General features: G+C 43.9%; 1 protein-coding gene across 4 annotated transcripts; it reads left to right on the forward strand.

Moving 5' to 3' along the window:
- The first annotated feature begins 1,288 nt into the window (after positions 1–1,288).
- On the forward strand, positions 1,289–16,187 carry cdk11b (cyclin dependent kinase 11B). Of its 4 annotated transcripts, none has more exons than XM_088617529.1 (20): positions 1,289–1,382; positions 2,898–3,028; positions 3,223–3,338; positions 3,656–3,783; positions 3,897–4,065; positions 4,389–4,528; positions 5,080–5,202; positions 6,183–6,278; positions 6,875–6,982; positions 7,626–7,700; positions 7,985–8,181; positions 9,036–9,126; positions 9,511–9,632; positions 9,791–9,896; positions 10,003–10,124; positions 10,446–10,553; positions 10,923–11,039; positions 11,707–11,855; positions 13,309–13,498; positions 15,357–16,187. In XM_088617529.1, the coding sequence occupies exons 2-20, from the start codon at positions 2,918–2,920 to the stop codon at positions 15,447–15,449; spliced, it is 2,361 nt and encodes a 786-aa protein (XP_088473655.1). In that variant the 5' UTR covers positions 1,289–1,382; positions 2,898–2,917; the 3' UTR covers positions 15,450–16,187. The 4 variants fall into 4 exon arrangements, with proteins under 4 accessions (XP_088473655.1, XP_088473656.1, XP_088473657.1 ...); XM_088617530.1 differs by having other exon boundaries at positions 3,897–4,047; positions 6,180–6,278; XM_088617531.1 differs by having other exon boundaries at positions 3,897–4,047.
- Positions 16,188–18,003: the final 1,816 nt, after the last annotated feature.

Genomic DNA, 18,003 nt, shown 5'->3' on the forward strand with positions numbered 1-18,003 from the left:
TCTCGGTCTTCGTCTTGTGAGGATTATTTCAGGTAACCAGCCATGTTATTGAAGCTGATTCCGTGGCTTCTCTGAAACTTAAATTATCGATTCAATCGTCTAGCAACTGAGTGACAAGATGGGCTGAATGTCCTCCCATTGGTTAACTTCTCATGTTTTGCCGAATGCAGATTTTTTACCTGAATGCATGTTTAGGCTGCAAAGGAACAAGTAATAGGTTTATTCCTGTTGAAAAGAGAAGAAAGAAAACACGATGTTTCGGCAGTGGAGCCTTCTTCGGGTGTGAGAAAGACAGGGCAGTAAGCAAAGCTAATGTAGCATAGGAGAACAAAAGCTGGGAGAGAGGAGGAGCGAGAGATTGGAGCAGGGGACAGACAGAGTGGCCAATCAGGTAGTGTGAAGTCAGGATAGGTGAGAGGTGTGAAATGAAACCTACAATGAATAGAGAGAATTTAGAAGAAAATGAGTCTGTCGTTGAGAGAAGGGGAAAGGTGTGATCCTAGGTGTGATTCTTACATGAAAATCGATACATGGAGCTACTCCATCTTTTTATCCAAATGGTCAGTCAAAATCATTGATCCAGAGGAAATGCTTACAAATAAAATAATTATTCCAACATAATTTTAAGAAATATAGAATCTACAGGTAGCTTAGTGTAAGCTTTGAACACATCAACTTCCTTGATGAGGATGGATTTATCCTTCTAAATGTATTGCTTCACTTTAAAGAAATGTAAAAATAATTACTGATGCTAACTCATTCCTGGTTTCTTCATCAGCATCTGCTTTGACCATAGTAAGATGGCAGCCCTACTTAATATACATTGTCAGGATAGGCAACTAGTTTACAAACTTATATTTAAAAAGGGGATAATATTAATTTTATTTTAAAAGAACTACACGTTATGGTAAACTTCAATCCCATTGGAAACAATACAAAAATCGTTTGTAATTGACTTATTATACTGGCACGTATATACATAAGTGAAATGGTCTGGGAAGAGTCCTATGTTTGAACATTTTAAAATAGATGTAAAGGCGTCATAACATTAAACATTAAAGCTGTGGGAACCTTATCTTTATTTACGGTTTACATTTTATTCCCAATATGTATTTGTATTGTAATATTTACCCCTGACGTTGTTATTGATATGTTATATGTACCCTTGTTTGTATTGTATTTTCTTTTGTATTTCAAATAAAAAGTTTGGAAAAATATAAGCAACTAGTGCTGTATTATGGTACATATAATGTGTTCATGCCTGTACCGGCTGAGAAGAACAGGAAGTAGCGTCATATCGGAGCGTCCGTTTGGAGGAAGTGGTTTTTTTTTTACTTTCCGGCAAGAGGTTGTGTGTTCCAGGTGCGTGGAGCATAAGACAGGTTTGTAGATGTTTTTTTGTATGTAAGAACAGCGGAGATTTGTTGTTTAATTATAGTGAAATGATCTATTGCAAAAGGCGACGACCGATTCAGGATTTGAATGGTCTAGCAAATTGAACTAAACAAAGTAACTTGCGGCCCCTTAGTTAAGTGTTGGGATGGAAGCTACTGTAGTAGTTTTTGCGCACGACCGCTTGTAGATATTTCGAATAATTGCTAAAAAAGGAGTATGTAGGAACTAGTAACACGGTATGATTGTGATGAACATTTGAGGAATATTAACGTGTCTTCTCATTGATATTTAGTGAGAGGAGAGTGTGGTATCTTAAAAGACAGCAACATGGCCTTTCGTTTCCATCCATACGACGTCATAGCAATATAGTTCGCAGTATTGTTGACACTAGTAGCAAGCGGTTGTTTTCTAGCACGATCGTTATCGTACACGTTGTATGCATTGAAATGGCATTATTAAAATTGTACGGATATTTATTAAGAGTTAGGCGGCGTGTTTTTACGTTTTATTAGTGTAGTAACGGAAAAATAAGTTGGTGGTTATAAAACCACCTGTTTAACAGGTCAGACAGCATGACAGTATAGACATCCCCATTAAGTGTGGAAAGTTAGAATTTAAATCTGTTATTACCCACGTGAATCAGTTTTGAACCCGTTTTTCCTCCTTTATTATAGAAATGTTAATGCTTATGGATCAGGTACAAATTAGCGATCTGCTGTATTGCTGAAACATGGAGACGTGGTTTCGCCTATTAAGACCTTATTCAGATGTTGGATTCTTTGATATTTAGTTGGATATAATTGTTTTTTCTGGGAATAATGACGATACTTAGCATTGGCTCTTAGCTGTTGGTGCGAAATGTAAATGTACTCGCCACTATTCATGTATGAGAGTGGGGAGCCTCTTTTTAAGAAATCGCTTACAAGAAGAATCCCTAGTTCATACAGAAGCTCACGCCTGAGCTGACAGTTATTTTAAACAATGCTATTAAAGTATAATATATTTCACACAGACGTGTAGGAAGATGAATCTCCTGTAAGCAAGGTGATGGATTTTAAACCCTACTAGACGGCTAACAGCTGACAAAGTGTTCTTGGGGCACCTCCTGAATAGACTCCTAGGTCTTCCCAAATATAGCTGAATATGTCTGATGGAAAACATTGAGAAAAAAGATGTAAAATATGTTTTGATTAAAGAAGTTTAATCTACTTCTTTTCCAAACAGTGTTATTTGTACCAATGCATAAAGTCCTTGTCATATGTCTGTGCAGTATCCAGTCATGTTCCCTTTTTGTTAAAGTCAAATGATGAATGTTAGAAAACACTGCAACTCCTTTTTTATAGTTGTTGCGGTTTTGCATTTCATTTGCAACCCGGGACTAATTTGTGCAACAGACCGCTGCTGAATTTCATGTAGAAACGCCGGCGTGTTTACGGTTCAGGTTCTGTGTCTCGTGTAGCAGAGTGCGCACACAGCTCCTCTTTGACTTCCTGGTCCTGCAGGTAACAGTGTGCTGGAGCTGATGGGGGACGAAAAGGACACCTGGAAAGTAAAGACGCTGGACGAAATCCTTCAAGAAAAGAAACGCAGGAAAGAGCAGGAAGAGAAGTCAGACGGCAAGCGGCAGAAGAACGTGAGATTTCTTTCGTTGGTTTGCAGAGGCAGTGTCTGCAGCAGCCAGCTCCTCACCGCTGTGTTTGAGCGGGCTGACACTGCAGTGCCCTTTCCTGGGCTTTTCAGGTTGAAGTATTTACAACTTAGCAAATTAAGTCAGGTCGTTGTGGACGTTTTTCTTTAACTGTTGCTTGCGGTGTTCTGTCTTCCCAGGCGGATGAACGTGATTCCAAGCGGGACTCTTTGGAGGAAGGTGAGCTGCGGGATCACAGAATGGAAATAACGATCCGGAACTCCCCATACAGGCGGGAAGACTCCACTGAAGACAGGTGCGTTCTCCGTATCCGGCTTCCGGGAATGGTGTTTGCAGGGGCTGCCTCCTGCCTAAATCTGCGCTGTGTCAGTCTTGCCTCTTATGGTTCTTTTTCTTCGTGCTTTGCGGGACGATAAGAATGATCACACTGATCTTCGTAATCGCTTAAAAAGGTCCCTTTCATTCCTTATTTTCTACTTTGTGTTTTACAGTTCCCTGCATGTAGCCTGGGATAAATTCTCAGTTAAATATGAAGAATAGTTTCTGATGTTTTGACAGTTTACACAATTTATACTGGTATTTTTTTTTCCCATGCTTTCTGTCAATTTCAAGAGGGGAGGAAGATGAATCCCTGGCCATCAAACCACCACAGCAAGTAGCCAGGAAGGAGAAATCGCACCACAGGAAGGAGGAGAAGAGGAAGGACAAGAGACGGCATCGCAGCCATTCAGCCGACGGAGGTGAGCTAGCCAGTGCCGACTCGATCGCACCCGACTAGGCCCGCGGTTTCCCAGCTGCGCGGGCCTCTCGGGCCTGCCTCCTGAACCCCCCCCCCCCCTGGTTGTCTTGGCAGCCGGCAAACACATGAGGGTGAAGGAGAAGGAGAAGGAGAAGGAGAACGAGCGGCGGAAGAGGCAGCAGAGGGAGGAGCAGGACAAGGCACGGCGGGAGTGGGAGAGGCAGAAGCGCAGGGAGATGGCCAGGGCTCACTCCCGGCGGGAGAGGTGCGCCTCTTACTTTGAGTAATGATGCTTTTCTTTTTTTGGGGGGGGGGGGTATTTTTATTGTAAAAAAAAAAACAATGCAAAAAGGACCACTGAGCTTATCCTAATGGAATGGAAATGACCTTCTCGTTGGCCTACAGTCCGATCCGTTGCAGGTCTTAGGGGATCCACGGCTCGTAAGACCTGGAGTGGCTCGAACCGCCGTGCGGTGGGGGGGGTGCTCTTATCTCGTCTCCTGGCTTTTGAAAAGCAAAAAGCAGCGCGTCAGGCACGGGGAGGGTCGGGGCCGGTGGGAGTGGACAGGTCCTGACGGGTAAACCCCCCCCCCCCCCAATGTGCAGGGACAGGCTGGAGCAGCTGGAGCGCCAGCGGGAGAGGGAGAGGAAGATGAGGGAGCAGCAGCAGAAGGAACAGAGGGAGCAGAAGGAACGGGAGAGGAGGGCGGAGGAGCGGCGCAAGGAACGCGAGGTCCGGAGAGAAGGTGAGCTCAGCGAGCCGACACGGCGCGGCCCCACCGCCTGAAATCACGGCACAGTTATTTACACATTGTCACACACATCCCCCGGGTGAGAAACACATGCTCTGACATTCTGGAAAGTAACTACGAACAAAAAAGAAACAAGAAGAATGGGTTGGGTCAGTGTACCGAGGAGTACTTTCTCGGCAAAAATATGTTTCACCTGAATTCCAGCCATCAGTCTGTTCAGATAGGTCTGCTCCAGTTTAGCACACCTAGATTGGGCAGTGTTTACCCGTGTGACTTTGAAAACGAGTGTAGACTTTCTGTAGGCACGATGTGTGATCAGCTTGCACCGCATTTGCCCCTGATTTGTGAAGGTTAAACGGCGCGACGTGAATATAATCTTTAAAAAGAGGGTCTTATATAATGAAAACAGTCACAATCACAAGGCAGCAGCACAAAAAAAAAAAAGAAACATTTGCTGCTGGTCTGATCCGTATTTCCTCTCGAGCTGTTTTAACCCCCTAACCTGCGGGTGGTGGCCCTGATCGTACCTCTTTTTGCTCGGGCAGTTGCGTCCCATCACCGCGGGGTGAAGGAGGAGTACGGAGAGAAGCCGAAACAGAGCCACCGCAGCCGCAGCCCCGCCCGGCCCCAGCGGGACAGACTGGAGCAGGCCGAGACCCGCAGGATCGGTGAGACACCCCCTCTGATGCTCTGCCTGCTTTCCGGTGTGCCGTTTCTCTCCTTGAGGTGTCTTAAGAGCCCGGCTCTTGAGGACAGTCTGGCAAGGTCCCCATGTCTCTGTATTGGGAGACTGCTCAGGAGACATCCTGAAAGTGCTGATCTCTTAATACAGGGCCCATCATTTTACCACGTTCACTGTGCATTCGATTCAAGGTCACCTAACGCGTGTGATCAGCTTTGATTGTATCTGCAGCTTAAGACCTGTGTTCTGTGAAGCCCAAAGTGGACCCATTTAAGCCACCCCCTCAGGCCTTAACATGTTGAATTTTGAAAAAGATCTAGAAAACCTGCAGTGCTGCATTGCTTTAAGCCCTTAACGTACCTACTGTGACATGAAGAGTCAGTGGCAGTTCCTTGAACAGAATTCTGCTCCAGTCTTGATTGTTGGGATGTAAATAAAACCACTCTAGAGTACACTCTAAACTTAGGTCAAGGTGATGGTCTGCACAACCTTGTGTAAACCAAAATTTAGGAATGTTGGAATGGACTCTTATACAGTATTTTCATTATCATCATTACAGTATTGCATTATTGCTGTAGTAGGATTAAAGTATACTCACAAATGGTACTTCACAGTACTTTAGTAATAAAACTGTACTTTTGCAGAGAAATGTACAGTTTTTTTCACAGCCCCTGTGTATTTCACATCACTAAAACACTTTTTAGCCATGACTAAAAGAGCAACAGTGTGAGCACCCAGTAGAAATTATTCCTACCAGCACTCATGGAAAAGGTATGAGACAACACGGAGCAAAACTGATGCCACTTTTTTTTTACGGATTTTGATTTTACGCAAGTCAGGGATTATCTGTAAATACTTGCCTTCTAACGTTGGCCAAAGAAGTTCCTCTCTGGCTAAAAGCAAAGGCTGTGTTTTGATCTGCTGCATGCGATCCTCTGCTTTAGAGCTGTGTGTTGTTCCCAGCAGTGAGAGAGCAGCGGCAGGAGAACAGGGACCTGCTGTCTGACCTGCAGGACGTCAGTGACAGTGAGAGGAAGACCAGCACAGCAGAGTCCTCCTCAGGTAAGACGCGTGTATGTGCTTGGCTGGGGAGGGAATGGTTGACATCTACCATCTGTGGGATTATGAATGAATTCCCACTTTTCAAGTCCAAATCCCCCCTAAAAGGTAACTTTAGTGCATTTTAAGATAGCTTCAAAAAAAAAACAACAAAGCAGCAAAATTTGATTGTAGGTCTTGAGAACTCGATAAGAGTTCCCAGCTGTTGTCGTCTTGCCCTGCCATTGGCTTTTCTCTCCAGAAACTTTGGCTACAACATTGTTTTCAAATAACTCTAAAACAAATTCTCCCTCCCAAGCAAATCTTGCATGTTTTCTAGTGTTTAACTCTTAATTGTTAGTCATTGGTGAAACTCTAAAATAAACATGCCGACATTTTTTTGACCCTACAAGGTCATATTCTAGTGGAGAAAACACTCATCTGGTGTGGCAGGAAGATTGAAGTTGAAGAAGAAAAATCCATTATCTGCTCTGACTCATGCTGAATTTGAATTTGAAATCTTTACACATACTTTTAAAAACATCATAGCATAGTTCTGCTTTGGACAGGGAAAAAAATCCCCTATTTGTAAGTTTGATTTTTTGTACAATTTGCTGCAGGTTCTGGGACAGGCTCTGAGGAAGAAGAGGAAGAAGAGACGAGCAGTGAGACTGAAGTGGAGGAGGAAGAGTCGGGGACTAACACAGAGGGATCTGAGCAGAGTGCAGGTTAATAACGTTTTTCCAAATCAAATTTGAAACACTCTGGTGTGGAATTAAGATGTAGTTAGGACTTAATTTCAGTAAATTTTCTAACTTCTTACCTTCAAACGGTGATCATCAGTCACAGTCTCCAGTCGTTTCCAGTCTCATGAAAAGCATTGTTCAGGATGACTTATTAACTGTAATCATTTAAAACTTCTTATAATTATTATGCACTATGCCCTCCTCTCGTTTGTAACCTTTCTTATGATTTTGCATACATCTCCATGCATATTTGTCCGTATGTCTGACTAAAAGAAATCCTCAACCATAAAACATGCACTCTACATTAATTTGAGAAACTGTAGGACTCGGATGCAAATTAAAATCGGGGTGGAGTGATCAGTGTCGTCTTAAGAGTCTGATGAAACAAAACACCCAGATTTGAGTAAAGAGGAGCTTGTTTTGGAATGATCCGAGCTGTGGTGTTTTTAACCAGGAAAGAGAATCATCTTAAATTACATATGAAGGGATGTCGCGTAAATCAACATAACCGGACAGAGCCCTGGAAAACCTAAACCGCTTTTTGTCAAGTGTCTCGATATTTAATAAGAAGTCAGATCTGTGTGTTTTTTCTGCTGCTGAGGCACTTCCCCCCCTCTCCTTTCAGATGAGGTGAGCGAAGAAGAGCAGTCGGAGGAGGAGTATGAGGAGGAGAGAGAGAATGGAAACCATGTCCCTGCAGGTATTGAAGAACAATCGCTGCAGTTTCAAGTCTTCGGTCGGGCAAGTCTTCGGTCGGGAGACTGTGCTGTTTTAAGTGTGCAGCAGTGAGCAGTGCTGTTCTGAGTCCGTGTCTCTTTGTCTTCTAATAATTTTAACTGTAAGAAAGTTAAAAAGACAATGATGCCTTGGATTAAGATGGTATTTCTGGAAAATTTTCTGATAAATGTCATTATCAATTTTCCGCCTTGGAGGTCCTGGCAGGGTTCACATGCCTCTGTTGCTTCTCTTCCCCGCGCTGCGCAGTGCCGGAGTCGCGATTCGACCACGACACGGAGGAGAGCGTGGAGGAGGAGGAGGAGGAGGAGGTGGAGGAGGCGGAGCCCAGCCCGCACTCCCATTCCCACTCCTCCACCCCGGAGGAGAACTACATCCCCGACTCCCCGCCCATGTCCCCCGTGGAGCTGAAGAAGGAGCTGCCCAAGTACCTGCCTGCGCTCCAGGTCAGGGCTCGGGAGGTGGCGCTGTCGTGTCGGGGGGGAGGGAGGGGAGCGATGGTCCCGCTGAGCGGTTCCAGCAAGGGGTGGCTCGCTGTCATCTGTCACGTCATCAGTCACGTCCTCCTCTTTCCTCCACACAGGCTCTTCTTGGCACGGCAACACAGTGCTCTCTGTCATTAGCAAGGGGAGGTTATATTGTTCCAGCGAATTAACTCACTACAGCTAATTTTAACTCACTCAACTTTTGTGGTTGCTGGTAGTAACTGATTGGAGGAGTTCATTTAACCTGGAAACAAAATCAGGATACAGGCATCAAAAATCTGGGTAATGCATTCCAGACTTACACAACTTTTTTTGGGGGGTAAAATGTGCCTCTAGTTTTCAATTTTAAATTCACTTCTCTGTAGTGAATTAACTACAACTGTAACTACAACGAATTAACTAAGCCATTTCTATTACACTATCAATCATGGTACATCTGAAACCATCTGAATTGCAATATGGGAAGTTCTCGCTCTTGACAGGTCCTAGTTTAATTTTGGAGGGGTTGTGGCACTCGGGAAGAAGATCTGGCTTCCTTCATGATAGATCAATGATCCTTGGATCAATGCACTATTAAAACAGCTAAATAGGTTGAGTGGCCACCTGTCGTTTGTAACCCTTTTTAGTCTTCTTAGTTCTAAAAGCATAACGGTCATTAAGTGTAATGAGAAGCCCAGTACCCAGGAACTCGTACCCTTTCCCTTTCACCTCAAATTTTCTTGATTATGTGCAGATTTGCCACGTTCATTCTTTTTTTTTTATGAACCTTGCTGTGAATTTTATATCATGAAAGGGAAATCTCTCTTGATTTGAAGGGGTGCCGCAGTGTAGAAGAATTCCAGTGTTTAAACAGAATTGAAGAGGGGACCTATGGAGTGGTGTACAGAGCCAAGGATAAAAAGACAGGTATTTCACATTCCCATTTTCCGAGCTCATACTGCACGTTCAGCAGACATGATGCTATTGTACAGCATTCCACAGGAGAACAGTACGTCATAATGAAGGAACAGGTAAAGACTCTTGGTGAAAGGTAAAGAAAAAAAAACATCTCTTCGGCAGTGCAGCACCTGAAGAAGCCTCCACAGCCAAAATATTATGTTTCTTTTGGTTTCTTTACCTTTCAGCATGGAACGACCCTTAACCTGTTCCTTTGCTGTCTGCACATGCTGACGCAGCTCCCTACTCGAATGTCATAATGAAGTTAAGCATCTCCCTGCGGGACTTAGTTGTAGCTTGGTGAAGTTTCTCGGAGGATGTGATTTGTATCTTTATTTCATTTTTTTTCCTCAGATGAGATCGTGGCTCTGAAGAGGCTGAAAATGGAGAAGGAAAAGGAAGGGTTTCCCATCACCTCTCTCCGAGAGATCAACACGATCCTCAAGGCTCAGCACCCCAATATTGTCACCGTCAGAGTGAGTAGCACAGTTCTCGGATGAAGTCTACTTGCAATGCCGGTTGACTTTTTTCACATTTTGCCTAGCAGAAAGAGAAAATGAGCCCAGCTTTTACAAAACCTCTTAGCAATGGAGCGGACAGGAAGTAAATACATGTTACTTTCTCCTCCCAACAGGAGATTGTGGTCGGAAGTAACATGGATAAGATTTACATCGTCATGAACTATGTAGAGCATGACCTGAAGAGCCTGATGGAGACCATGAAGCAGCCTTTCTTACCAGGTAGCCTGAAATATTTGGAACATGTCCTTTCTTTCTGAGCAGCTTTCTAGAGTGGAATCCCGTGTTTCGTGAGTGCGAAGACACTGTAATGTGGTCCTCCCCGCAGGTGAAGTGAAAACCTTGATGATTCAGCTCCTGCGAGGGGTCCGGCATCTCCATGACAACTGGATCCTGCACCGTGACCTCAAGACCTCCAACCTGTTGCTAAGCCACAAAGGAATCCTGAAGGTACCACACTCCTCTTTGCTCCTGATAGGTTGGCCCTGCACTGTAGCAACACTTAAGATACGATAAGATCACTTTATTGCCCATATACAATTTCTTGTATTAGAAATTTGCCTTTTCAAGGAAAAGGATCAAAGAAAACCAAGTGCTTATTGAAGAAGAACACAGAATGCGTCTTTAACACAAAATATGAGACTGAGCATCATGGTCCCCTGGTTTTGTTTCCTAGTTCCAGTTTTTCAGGCTTTCCTGCTGGGGCACAAGTCTGCGTGGGAGTGCGTGTGTTGAACGCGAATGACTCACCTCTGTGCTTGTTGCGTGCAGGTGGGGGATTTCGGGCTGGCACGCGAGTACGGCTCGCCCCTCAAGCCCTACACCCCCGTGGTGGTGACCCTGTGGTACCGAGCGCCAGAGCTGCTGCTGGGAGCCAAGGTGTGTGTTGACAGCCGTCCTCCTCCTTCACACACGGATGGCTCTTTCTGTTCGAGCACGGGAGGGGCACTTAATCTGTGTGAATCTGCAGGTTGAGTCGTCCTTTTTTCAGATCAAAACAGTTGGCACCAGTACTTTCATGTGGCCCTCATACTCCATTATATTTTCAGTTTATTTCTCCGGGAGATAAGCATCCAGGATTTATTTTCAGTGCTTACTGTAGCAAGTTGTTTCAAAGGCAGGAAAATTCAATTTTAACATGTAATTTGAATTGCTGTTTCAGATTTTTGTGATCTTCTCAAATTCCGTGATCTTCCGTTCAAACGGAAAGCTTATTGTGCCATTTTTTCTTTGTTCATTTCTCCACAGGAATATTCCACGACGATTGACATGTGGTCAGTGGGCTGTATATTCGGTGAGCTGCTGACCCAGAAGCCACTTTTCCCTGGAAAATCTGAAATTGACCAGATCAACAAGGTTTTTAAGGTAAAGAGCTAAATGGAGAGCCCCTTGCTTGTAATGCCCGGGTTTATACACCTAACACTTTGAAGTCTTGAGCCAATTTTCTGACAACAGAAATAGACCTGTTGGCTATTCTGGTTTTACATTTAACATTGCGCTTTAGCTGAGGTCACCCATCGAAGTGAGCAAGACCTTTGACATCTGTAAGAACAGAGTTTATAACTAGGAGGTCTGACAGTGGGATCGCTGTAGAAGCAATTGCAGAATTATAAGGTAATTGGATGCAGGAAGATGGACTTCCACCAGAGGTCAGTGTTTGGTGAGACATTCCTTTTAGCACAGAGGCCATCTCCTCTGGTCCTGCATAGTTAGGCTTAGAGGCAGTGTGTTTCTAAAGCTTGGGATTAGTCACATAACCACGTTCAGTTAAAGGTAAAGGCTGCCGAGCTTTATTTCATAAATTATTTTTTTTGTGGGTCAAATTACCCCCCCAATTGATCATGATTAAATTATCTCTTACCTGCACAGGCTGTCTGCTTTCTGAGTGCTGACAGCTTGTGTGTTTCTGTAAGTGCTGCTGTGCATGCATGTCCAGAGTAGTTGCAAGTCTCAATGAGGCCCGTTGCTTATAACTTGCGCTCAGTTTGTATGTGTATTTTGTAATTGGAGAGATATATTTTCCTGTCTTTAGGATCTGGGTACACCAAGTGAAAAGATCTGGCCAGGGTACAACGAGCTACCGGCAGTAAAGAAAATGTCATTTACCGAATATCCCTACAACAATCTACGCAAGAGGTTCGGGGCTCTGCTGTCCGACCAGGGCTTCGACCTCATGAACAAGTAAGTATCCCCGTTGCGTTTTTCTGTCTGATCAGAGAAATGAATCATCAAGCTCCCTTTTTGTAGTCGTGATATTGGTAATGAATGCCATTTCACAGGCGGGTTATTTGGCATTATGAACATACATTATCAGATTTCTCTACACTCCTCATTTTTCACATGACAACTGGATTATTATGAAATATATTTTGTGTTAAAGTGACACTGCCAAAGGGATAATGGCTACAACTTATAAGATAAATATGACAGATGGGTTCAGAGAAATTCTTTGGAAAACAAGTTAGGGGATCTTTAGAGTAGTGGGTTACATTTCTTGAACAAGGCAAAGATACTCGTAACAAATGCTCAAGTTGAATATAAAAAAACTTGATTTGAAAAGAAATAAAGTAAATGATTGGAATTTGTGTAATACTTAAACATTGCTTGTTAACTGCTTGTGGTCTTGAAAGTCTATGAACTCTGAATCTGTGCTTCTGGCAGAGTCTGGCTGCATGTCAATATTGTGGAAGAACGATGATGTTTTTTGGAGTTGGTTTTTCTATCAAAGGCAGCATTCCTACAGTGTTTCAACACATTTTACCCTTTTCACACAAAACACAAATTCTGGCTACACAAAGTTAATGGTGCAATGTTAAGTCTAAAGCAAGTTTATTTATCATATAATTCCAAGCCATGAAGTTTTTTGCACCTTAGTGTGATGTAGTTTTGTTTGCAAGGAAAATATGGAAATTCCATCCACCTGTCCCGTACCCAGTTGTGACCCCACTGGAAAACCTTTTCTTTAGTTCCAGTGAGCTCCTGAGATCTTGCCATAGGGCTGAGGTCTCTCAGTGTGGAGTTGGCCTGACTGGGGGTTATAGCGTCAGAGCTATGAATATCACACTGTGGTGTGCTTCCCGTGTTGTAAAGAGAGGAATCAAACCTCGTTATTCATGGATTCAGCCTCCGAGGAGCTGGGAACGACGTGGAGCCTTGCCGTTCTCATGCTCTTCCCTGTTGAAGGGAATAAATCTTAGCTGTGGGTAAATAGAAGGTCTGGTGGGACGCTGCTTGTTGTGGGGATTTCAGTCGAGCCTCTGGAATGCGTCAGAAGGGGAGGGCTGTCTCGGGATCTGTAGCAGGGTTGCTTGTTGTGGTTGGAGGAGCGGCGTGTGGTTTGGCAGCTTTATTGAGCTTTTGTTGAAATGTCTGTGGAACTGGGAGAGTAAAGGCAGACCTACACTTTCTCAAAACAGCGCGCGCACGTGGCTCGGTCTGGTTTCTCACGCAGATCCCGTTTTCCGTCTTGAGAAACCCAGTTCCATATTTGAACGTCGCACCCGGAGCTGCGGGGGTCTTGCCGAGTCGATTTCCGGGGGGAAGTGGCGCCTCCACCAGGCTGCGTTCGCACATGTAGGATGCTGAGCGAGCCTCAGCTCCGCTTTTCACCGCGGTTTCTTTCCGACTCCCCCAGGTTCCTCACCTACTGCCCGAGCAAGAGGATCACGGCCGAGGAGGCGCTGAAGCACGAATATTTCCGGGAGACGCCCCTGCCCATCGAGCCCTCCATGTTCCCCACGTGGCCCGCGAAGAGCGAGCAGCAGAGGGTGAAGAGGGGCACCAGCCCCCGGCCCCCAGAGGGGGGGCTGGGCTACAGCCAGCTGGTGAGTAGGTGGGGACAGCACGGCGCCCACCCTCCTGTGTCAACAGGACAGGTTTCAATGGGAAGGTCGTTCGGCGCATCTAGTCCTTTCAGTAGGTATTTGCTCATCGTGTCTTGAAAGCTGGAGGAGTATAGGCCTCGACAGCATGGCTGGGTAGCTGTTTTCAGCGCAGTACCACATAGTTTCCCCTTGCGTCCCCTGGCTCGCGTTTCACTGTTGAGTCTAAAGAAGACCGAGGGCTTGGCTGCGTCGCTGCCTTTGAGGGTTTGGAACAGTCGAATCCCATCCCATCATGGTCTTCTCTGTTCAAGATCAAAAAGAATCGCAGTTTTCTTTCAGCCTGCCAGCATTCATTAAATCCCCAGTATGCATCTGGTTGCTTTTCTGTGAACCGATTCCAGGGCAACAATCTTTATTATATCTTGGTAACCAAAAGTGTGCATTTTACACTAGTAAGAACTCATTTAGAGTATTGTACAATTTTAACATAACTTGATTTGAACTCTACACTTTTAAGTACATATCCAGAGATTCTTAGCATTTTTTTTCCCCCACATTAAGTCCTTCACTTGGAGTGTGTCCCTCTCTTTCCTGGTTTTTGCACCAGCTGAGTTCTTCATCACAGACTAATGTATTTCGACTTTACCTTTTGAGGACTTTTTTAAGTTTAAATGTAAATTCTTAAAAAGCTGAATGACATTTACAATTGGTATGAAAAATGCTGTGCTAATGAGCAAATTGTGGGACTGCTCTTATTCAGGTAAACAAGCTTGAATATAACCAATTGAACTATTGCAGAAGGCAAAACACTGAAGTATGAGGTGTACAATACAGTGCTGTGTCTGGTCATCGTCACTTGATCATCTATTAAAAGCTGTTTAGTCAGCAACAAGTGAGCAAATTCTTAACTAGCAAGTTGAGGGGAGAGTGAATAAAGCTGTGTTAAAGCTGGAAATAATGCACTTTTTAACTAGGGTTAAAAAGCAGACCTGTTACCCAACACCAGTTATAACACTGGTGATTAAGAGCTCATTTTGAACAAATACCAGCAGTGACGGGGGTACTCCAGACCTGTATTAAGAACCAATGGTCTAGAAGAATAAACAGTGTGTCCACATAAACACCTAACTCTTCAGTAGCCTAGCTTCCCGTTTGCTATTTTAATTTTTCCTTTGCTACCTGCATGCAGCACCCTGCACTTGACTACATTAGACTTTTATCTCAGTCTTTCTTTGCGTTTATTATTTCTACAGTGTTTGCAAATCCTCCTATTTTGGAATCTTCTGCAGATTTTGACTTGTTTATATCGAGTGATTTAAGTTCTCATATTGCTAGTAAATTAGGAACAGTAATGGTTCTGGTACGGACTCCTGTGGTACGCCACTAATTACATCATCCCAGTTTGAGCATTAACCACTCATCTATACTCTCTGCCAATCTAAGTACACTGTACTGTATGCTGTGTGTGTCAGTTAGTTTTGTGGTTGGTACACTGGCAATGGAGCTGGACACTGCTGATTTTAAATCCACCTAAATACAAATAAGTACATCTTAAATACATCTTTTCCCTGGGCACAGATTAATACATGGTCTCAGTGCGATTGTGACTGTATGTTTCAGATTGTTCAACCTACAACTTAGGATCTCCAGGTAATTCTGAGAAACTAAAATACTTTAGGTGAAGAGCAGAGCTAATATCTGTTTGTTTTAAATTGGCATGTGTCGAAAATATATTTTAAAGGTGATGCTTGAAAAAAGATCCCCAGAGACATATATTTTTTTGCTACGCGAACGTATTTTTACCTCTTCATTTACATCAGTTTTTTTTGTTCTGTTTGTCTGTTTCGCGCTGCGCCAGGGCGATGACGACTTGAAAGACACGGGTTTCCACCTGACCACCACCAACCAGGGAGCCTCTGCTGCCGGGCCTGGCTTCAGCCTCAAGTTCTGACCCCCCCCCCGGCCCCAGGGCCAACCTGCAGGCCCCGGAGAAGTCAGGGACCCTGGGGTTCATGTGGGCTCTCGCTGCAGCACGCGGCTGGGACTCTTGTTTGCGAGAGACAGCTGAGGACGGAGCTGGAGCTGTGCGGGCGAGGACCCTGTACTGTATCGCCGTACTGTGGCAGCTGACAGACGACGCGGTCCGGGAGAGCGCTGCTGTTTCAGGAAACGCCCCTCTGTGGCGAACTGGATTTCTGGGCAAGGAAAGGAGGAAAGTGCGGACCAGAGACAACTTGCAGAAGCATTCGTGGTGATAACGTATAGGAGGGAACTCATTTGTTTTACTTTTTTTTTAACCGAGTTGTTGTCCCACGCAGTAGATGACGCTGATGGAAAAAATATATTTTTTCACAAGTCATTTTTTTTTTTTCCCTCTCCAATCTCCGAAGATCAAGCTCGGATGGCGTTGTATCGAAGGAGAAAAAAAGCTTAGTGGACCGTAACCTGCTTGGGGCTGCTCCTTGAAGTTTTATTCCAGCCTTCCAGAAGCGTTCTGCTACCGTGTTCATTTCTTTCTGGCACTGGGCAAAATGCTCAGTAAGGGAGGTTGTTGCTTTCATATGTCACTCTCCAGGCTCGTACTGTGACATGTAATAGACTGTCAAACTGGGTGACTGTCTCAGCTCCCAGAGACTGATGTATGGAACTTTTTTTTTAACTGAAAATATTAAAAGAATTTTAGAAACTCGTTACTTCACCTTTTTTCTCTTGATCGGATGTCAGGTGACAATGCAGGATTGGCTTCATTAGGCACTTACTGTGTAGATCGCTACACAGCGTGTTCGGTTTTTATTGTGCAAATAGCCACATCATGTCACTTAAGGTCATTGCAATGATTTTCACTGGTGTCATACTTTGCTTTGCAAGAGGCTTAAAAAGTCGATGAGGTGCCGTTATTTCTTTGCAGCTTGGACACATTGATTTGAAATCTTTATTGTTCTGGAGTTTTTAATTTGGCAGTTTGCATCCTGTTCCTGTGTATGGCTTTGCTTTAAATTCCCCTTAGATACACTTGACCATTTTAAAACCTGACCTTGGTAGATCCATGTATCCCTGGAGTCAAAACTGCTATTTGCAGCAAAAAATTACTAGCAACTTAAAGCCAGTAAACCTCCCGATTCATTGGTTTGTAGCAATTGCACTGGGCCCTCTGATTTACATCTTTTCATCACAGATGAAAACTGCTAAAAGATCATTGCAGCTGATGGAAAAAGATGATATTCTTTCTAATCGAGAAGGATCTTTAGCTCTTGGTAATTCATAAATTGTATCAGTTTAAAGACACAATTCTACACATTAAAAAGGTATGAACAACGTTTGGTCGTGACTGGACAAATAATGTGGTAATGAATACTCTTGATTTGGATATGATGGGTAGGGAAAAACTGATGAATATCTCCAAGGAGGGGCTTTTTTGACAGTGGTTAGCAGTTTGACAGAGAGCTCCTTTGATACTTACACTTTCCACTCTTCTGACCAAGAGCATATAAATCAGAATCTTTTAATGGCAGGCTATGCAGACACAGCACTTTTAATTAAAAGTGGGAAATATCTCACAGTGTAGCCTCTGGTGAGTCAACTGTTGCTGTGAAACAGTCACCTCCTAATGCAGAACAGAGTAGCAAATGAAAAACTAGCTTGAACCAAAAAGACTTCTCAACAGATGGATCTATCTGCCATTTACCAGCAAAGACCTTCATTAAAGTCCACTGCCAGGATGAATGTTGCTAAGAGGGTCAATTCTTTATTAGCCCATCACTGGGACCTCCCTGTTTGTATGTTTCACCTCTAATGGCCATGATAATACTGATCTGTCCGTCTGGGTTCTCACAGAGGGGGTAGCGTGACTCCTATTGCAGAAAGACAGCCAAAACCAAAATTATCCTGAAACTAGGGTCACATGTTCCCCCTCCTCTTGTTTCCTTCTAATCCTCTCTGTTCATCTGCAGGTTTTGACTTCACACCTCTCTTGACTTCACACCACCTGTCCACTCTGCCTCTCTCCAACTCCCACCTCCCCTCCACTCCCGGCTTTTGCTCTCTCCTGCTTTATCAACTGCTGGTTTTCCTCTCCCCCCCACACCTGAAGAAGGCCTCACAGCCCGAAATGTTGTCTCTTCTCTTTTCAGCATGGAATAAAACTTGACTTGTATTGAAAACAATATCCATGATACACAAGCTTCTTGTGTGGTGTGGTGACAATATATCTGGAGTCCTATCCCTTCTATCAATGACAGGTTGTTCACAATATAAATATATTTGTTTCATATGTGTAAAATGTAGTAGTCTGTGAGTGTAAGACACCATTGCTGAATTAAATTCAATTACATAACCTTATTCATTTAGCCCTGTTAACAGGTGATGTCAGAGGATTTTGCATAATTCTTAATGGTACATTTGAAAAATAGTAGTGCTGTTGTTTCTGTTCACTGGGGTTTGTGCAATGCTCGGACATTTTTACAAATGATTAAATGCACTGCGGCGCCCGTCAGCACTGAACGTTT

This window comes from Lepisosteus platostomus, chromosome 23, assembly GCF_059453375.1.
Source record: "Lepisosteus platostomus isolate fLepPlt1 chromosome 23, fLepPlt1.hap1, whole genome shotgun sequence".
NCBI classification, from domain to species: Eukaryota; Metazoa; Chordata; class Actinopteri; order Semionotiformes; family Lepisosteidae; genus Lepisosteus; species Lepisosteus platostomus.